The 6,667-nt window shown below is 40.7% G+C and overlaps 1 protein-coding gene across 1 annotated transcript; it reads right to left on the bottom strand.

The window, feature by feature from the left end:
- Positions 1-2,799: 2,799 nt before the first annotated feature.
- LOC122452584 (T-complex protein 1 subunit zeta-like) lies at positions 2,800-4,494 on the bottom strand. The gene has a single exon (XM_043486361.1). The coding sequence runs from the start codon at positions 4,492-4,494 to the stop codon at positions 3,124-3,126; it is 1,371 nt and encodes a 456-aa protein (XP_043342296.1). The 3' UTR covers positions 2,800-3,123.
- Between the last annotated feature and the right edge of the window lie 2,173 nt (positions 4,495-6,667).

Genomic DNA, 6,667 nt, shown 5'->3' with positions numbered 1-6,667 from the left:
TTTTCAAGATATATTTTCAAAAATAATTTGATTTATGCCACAGGAATATCTTATTGTATGTTAGAAGATGGTTAAGTGTTCTAAGTTCACATAAACACACCATCTAAAGCTACATAATCATATTTAAAAGAAGTTTAAACAGTCAAAATAAGTTTTTATTAATTACTATGTTACTATGATTTCTATACGCAGAAATATGATGTTGCATTATTTCTAAATTTCTGTCTCATTGCTTTTTATATAATAAGATTAAATTTCAGTCATTTCAGTTGCTCAGTCGTGTCTGACTCTTTGTGACCCCATGAATCGCAGCACACCAGGCCTCCCTGTCCATCACCAACTCCTGGAGTCTACTCAAACTCATGCCCATCGAGTCGGTGATGCCATCCAGCCATCTCATCCTCTGTCGCCCCCTTCTCCTCCTGCCCCCAATCCCTCCCAGCATCAGGGTCTTTTCCAATGAGTCAGCTCTTCGCATGAGGTGGCCAAAGTATTGGAGTTTCAGCTTCAGCATCAGTCCTTCCAATGAACACCCAGGACTTATCTCCTTCAAGATGGACTGGTTGGATCTCCTTGCAGTCCAAGGGACTCTCAACAGTCTTCTCCAACACCACAGTTCAAAAAGCATCAATTCTTTGGTGCTCAGCTTTCTTCACAGCCCAACTCTCACATCCATACATGACCACTGGAAAAACCATGGCCTTGACTAGATGGACCTTTGTTGGCAAAGTAATGTCTCTGCTTCTTAATATGCTATCTAGGTTGGTCATAACTTTCCTTCCAAGGAGTAAGCGTCTTTTAATTTCATGGCTGCAGTCACCATCTGCAGTGATTTTGGAGCCCAAAGAAATAAAGTCTGACACTGTTTCCACTGTTTCCCCATCTATTTCCCATGAAGTGATGGGACCTGATGACATGATCTTAGTTTTCTGAATGCTGAGCTTTAAGCCAACTTTTTCACTCTCCTCTTTCACTTTCATCAACAGGCTTTTTAGTTCCTCTTCACTTTCTACCACGAGGGTGTGTCATCTCCATATCGGAGGTTATTGATATTTCTCCCAGCAATCTTAATTCCAGCTTGTGCTTCCTCCAGCCCAGCATTTCTCATGATGTACTCTGCATATAAGTTAAATAAGCAGTGTGATAATATACAGCCTTGACGTACTCCTTTTCCTATTTGGAACCAGTCTGTTGTTCCATGTCCAGTTCTAACTGTTGCTTCCTGACCTGCATACAGATTTCTCAAGAGGCAGATCAGGTGGTCTGATATTCCCATCTCCTTCAGAATTTTCCACAATTTATTGTGATCCACACAATCGAAGGCATTGGCATGATCAATAAAACAGAAATAGATGTTTTTCTGGAAATCTCTTGCTTTTTCGATGATCCAGCGGATATTGGCAATTTGGTCTCTGGTTCCTCTGCCTTTTCCAAAACCAGCTTGAATATCTGAAAGTTCTCGGTTCATGTATTGCTGCAGTCTGGCTTGGAGAATTTTAAGCATTACTTTACTAGCGTGTGAGATGAGTGCAATTGGGCGGTAGTTTGAGCATTCTTTGGGATTGCCTTTCTTAGGGATTGGAATGAAAACTGACTTTTTCCAGTCCTGTGGCCACTGCTGAGTTTTCCAAATTTGCTGGCACATTGAGTGCAGCACTTTCACTGCATCTTTCAGGATTTGAAATAGCTCAACTGGAATTCCATCACCTCCACTAGCTTTATTTGTAGTGATGCTTCCTAAGGCCCACTTGACTTCACATTCCAGGATGTCTGGCTCTAGGTGAGTGATCACACCATTGTGATTATCTGGGTCATGAAGATCTTTTTTGTAAAGTTCCTCTGTGTATTTTTGCCACTTCTTCTTAATATCTTCTGCTTCTGTTAGGTCCATACCATTTCTGTCCTTTATTGAGCCCATTTTTGCATGAAATGTTCCCTTGGTATCCCTAGTTTTCTTGAAGAGATCTCTAGTCTTTCCCATTCTGTTGTTTTCCTCTATTTCTTTGCATTGATTGCTGAGGAAGGCTTTATTATCTCTCCTGGCTATTCTTTGGAACTCTGCATTCAAATGGGCATATCTTTCCTTTTCTCCTTTGCTTTTTGCTTCTCCTCTTTTCACAGCTATTTGTAAGTCCTCCTCAGACAACCATTTTGCCTTTTTGCATTTCTTTTCCATGGGGATGGTCTTGATCCCTGTCTCCTGTACAAGGTAATTAACCTCCGTCCATAGTTCATCAGCCTCTCTGTCTCTCAGATCTAGTCCCTTAAATCGATTTCTCACTTCCACTGTGTAGTCATAAAGGATTTGATTTAAGTCATACCTGAATGGTCTAGTGGTTATCCCTACTCTCTTCAGTTTAAGTCTGAATTTGGCAATAAGGAGTTCATGATCTGAGCCACAGTCAGCTCCCGGTCTTGTTTTTGCTGACTGTATTTTTGCTGACTATATTGCTTCTCCATCTTTGGCTGCAAAGAATATAATCAACCTGATTTCAGTGTTGGCCATCTGGTGACGTCCATGTGTAGAGTCTTCTCTTGTGTTGTTAGAAGAGGGTGTTTGCTATGACTATTGTGTTCTCTTGGCAAAACTCTATTAGCCTTTGCCCTGCTTCATTCCGTACTCCAAGGTCAAATTTTCCTGTTACTCCAGGTATTTCTTGACTTCCTACTTTTGCATTCCAGTCCCCTATAATGAAAAGGACATCTTTTTTGGGTGTTAGTTCTAAAAGGTCTTGTAGGTGTTCATAGAACCATTCAACTTTGGTTTCTTTTTTTTTGTTTGTTTGTTTGTTTGTTTTGTTTTGTTTTTCAATGAATATTTAATAACAAGGTAGATAACATATGCTTATCTAATATTTTTATATCACTGAGGGTAAAGCAAAATGTCCTGTTTACTGGGTAAGTATGACCTGCTGTATGTGGACACTGCAGTGCAATTTAAAAAATACTGTAATTATAATTTCAGAACTTCAGAATCTGAATAGGTGCCAATGTTCTCTCCTTTTTTAATATGGGAAAAGAAAATCCTTTGAAGATCATTTGAAGCTTGGACCAAAATTCCATAGCTGTATTATTAGGATCACTCTGTAGTCTTCAGGATTCAGATAAAAGGGAAGCTTCAATTCAACCGTTTAGAGAAGACATTCCAGCTCTCATGATCTCATCAACCAGGAGAATGTTGGTGGCAATCACAGTGCAGGAGTGAAGAAGCTGTTTCTTTACACAATAGTTATCCCATATGCCTGCTTCTGCTGCTACCATTGGTTCACCAGTGTTCAAGTCCACACCCACAAGCTGACCGGATTCTGAATGTTCTGCTTGAACTTTAACTAGTGTTTCCTGAAGGTCAAAACCAGAGTTCTGAGCAAGAACCTTGGGAATAATGAGCAATGCATCAGCAAATGCTTGAACTCCAAGCTGGGCCCTGCCCTTTACACTGGGCTTGTATTTAACCAGGGCTTCTGCCATTGCCACTTCCACTGCACCAGCACCTGGGACTACACAGCTATCATCAATAGCATTTTTAACAGCCCTCAAGCCATCTCTTATTGCATCTTTGATTTGAGTAAGCGTGCGCTTATTTGGTCCTTTGATCAATAATGTGACAGAGCGAGGATTGTTACATTTCTCAATAAAGGTGAACTTCTCTTCTCCCAATGTATATTCATAGACAAGTCCTGCATGTCCCAAACAATCAGGATTTAGGTCATCAAGAGAATTTAGGGCTATCCCACCACAAGCAAGAGTCAGCCTTTCCATGTTTCTCCTTTTAACTCTGCGCAGAGCTATTATGCCTTCTTTGGCAAGAGCATCTAAGGAAAAGGGATCAATTCCCTTTTGATTATTAACAACAAATCCTTTATCTGAATCACCACAGACTTTCTTTTTCAGGTCGATTATTTTTTTAACTCTGTCTTCGATGAATTTCCTTTCAGCTTTCACTAATTTCTCTCTCTCCTCTGCACTCTTGTAAAAAAAGCCAGAATTCACTTCTGTTTTTTCATATTCTAATGACACGTTGCACGTGAGGATGTATGCATCTTCTACTCTCTTCTTCATATCAGGATGCCGTGCCCCGTGGTCCAAAACGAGACCTCTGATTAAGCTTGTATCTGTTTCAGATTTATGTTTCATCTCCATGATCTCAACCATGAAGAGATCAATAGGTTCATCTTGTTTTTTAATGGCCGATATGGAGTCCACTACAGCCTTTGTTAAGACGTCAGAGAGTTCAGCATGAACTTTAGTGCATAGAGATGTTCTGGCCACGTCTATAAGTGTTTCCCTGTCCATCTCTTTGCTTACTTTGACTTGTTCCAAAAACTGAAGGGCCTTTTCCTTTGCAGCTTCAAATCCTTCTGTAATTATTCTGGGATGAAGACCTTCAGAAATGTAGAAATCCGCCTGCTTCAGCAGCTCTCTGATGAGGAGGACATTGGAAGTAGTACCATCACCAGTTATGTCATCCTGGGCTGTTGCTACTTTCTTCAGCATTACTGGTCGGGGCATAAGCTTGGATTACCATGATATTGAATGGCTTGCCTTGGAAATGAACAGAGATCATTTTGTCATTTTTGAGATTGCATCCAAGTACTGCATTTTGGACTCTTTTGTTGACCATGATGGCTACTCCATTTCTTCTAAGGGATTCTTGCCCACAGTAGTAGATATAATGGTCATCTGAGCTAAATTCACCCATTCCAGTCCATTTCAGTTCATTCCTAGAACGTTGACATTCACTATTGCGATCTCCTGTTTGACCACTTCCAATTTGCCTTGATTCATGGACCTAACATTCCAGGTTCCTATGCAATATTGCTCTTTACAGCATCGGACCTTGCTTCTATCACCAGTCATATCCACAACTGGGTATTGTTTTTGCTTTGGCTCCATCCCTTCATTCTTTCTGGAGTTATTTCTCCACTGATCTCCAGTAGCATATTGGGCACCTACCAACCTGGAGAGTTCCTCTTTCAGTATCCTATCATTTTGCCTTTTCATACTGTTCATGGGGTTCTCAAGGCAAGAATAGTGAAGTGGTTTGCCATTCCCTTCTCCAGTGCACCACATTCTGTCAGACCTCTCCATCATGACCCGACTGTCTTGGGCTGCGACCCCCACACAGAAGCGTGGCCGTGAGGAGCTACCTCTCGCCCAAGGTCAGGGGTAGTGGCCGAGAGCACCAGGCTGAGACAGCGCAGGACTGGCGGCGGAGAGGAGCTTCCCCACACCCGAGGTAAGGGGCGGCAGCTGAGAAGAGCTGCCACAAGCCCCAGGTTATGGGCGGAGGCTGAGAGGAACTACCCCACCCCGGAGGTCAGGGGCCCCGCCGGGGAGGAGCTACCCCACCTCCAAGGAGTGGCTGCAGGAGAGAGGAGCTACTCCACGCTCAAGGTCAGGAGGGGCTGCTGTGAGAAGATACCCCTCGTCCAATGTAAGGAGCAGAGGTTGCGCTTTGCTGGAGCAGCCGTGAAGAGATACCCCATGTCCAAGGTAAGAGAAACCCAAGTAAGACGGTGGATGTTGCGAGAGGGCATCAGAGGGCAGACACTAAAACCATAATCACAGAAAACTAGCCAACTTGATAACAGGACCACAGTCTTGTCTAACTCAATGAAACTAAGATTAAATTTAGATGTCCTCAAAAATAGACTGCAGAGTAAAGAAAGCATAAAAAACATGTTTAAAATACATTTTGTTCCATTTTTATATGTCACAGTCATTATGGTATTGAATGATTAAAACCTGGATGGAAAACTAAATTAATTAGAAAGCATATTAGATTTTTAGTTGAAACTTGACTATATTATTTACTCTATTTTCACTGGGTTATTTTTTCCAAACTGGGATCTATTTTATCAGTTTATCAATTTCCCTTGCCCAGTTCCACACTGTTGATCACTCAGTTTGTGGAGTGCAGGCTGCCTGGGTCCGGGTGTTTGGCTCTCTCTGTTGGTACATTTCCCTAATGAGGCCAGGGACCTGTGCCCAGTTCCAGTAGGATCTGCTTAGTTTCACAGGGAAAAAATAACTACATAATTCATCTGTAATTTCAATACTAGCTGGAAAAAATCAGCTTATACATATACAAGCTTACCTCTTCTTTGCTTGAACAACAGTCTCCATTCCAACAATAATAATAAAATAATTTTAGTTTGCCATTTTCTTGAATACAATACTTCATCTTAAGCCTTCTCAACTGGAGTTTGCTCATTTCCCACACTCCACACAACTAACGGTCAGGAAGAAATGTAAGCATCCCTTTGACCTCTGCTGCCATGATGTTCTTTCTAAGTCATGACTTTTTCACACTTATGTAAATGAATTTGAATTTGAGGCTCATGCCACATCATGTTCTCTTCAGATTTTTTCAACCTCTTTGTTAAATATCTTAAACTTATACTAGTTTTTAAAAAAATATTAAAAATAAAATCCTTGCAAATTTATTCCTATTCTACATACATATTTTACAAAACTTGTGTGCATGTGTACAGATACATACACATATATGTAAGAGTAAGATGTAAATGAGTTGCTCCTTTATATCTAAATAATTGTGTATATAATTGTGTGCTTATTAAAAGGGCATTCTCTTAAATAGTCACAGTTCTATAATATATATCACAAAATTAACCTTGATAAAATATTATTTATGTAATATACAGAT

This window comes from Cervus canadensis, chromosome 1 (genome assembly GCF_019320065.1).
Source record: "Cervus canadensis isolate Bull #8, Minnesota chromosome 1, ASM1932006v1, whole genome shotgun sequence".
In the NCBI taxonomy this organism is placed as follows: domain Eukaryota; kingdom Metazoa; phylum Chordata; class Mammalia; order Artiodactyla; family Cervidae; genus Cervus; species Cervus canadensis.
This window is presented reverse-complemented; position numbering and strand designations above follow the sequence as displayed.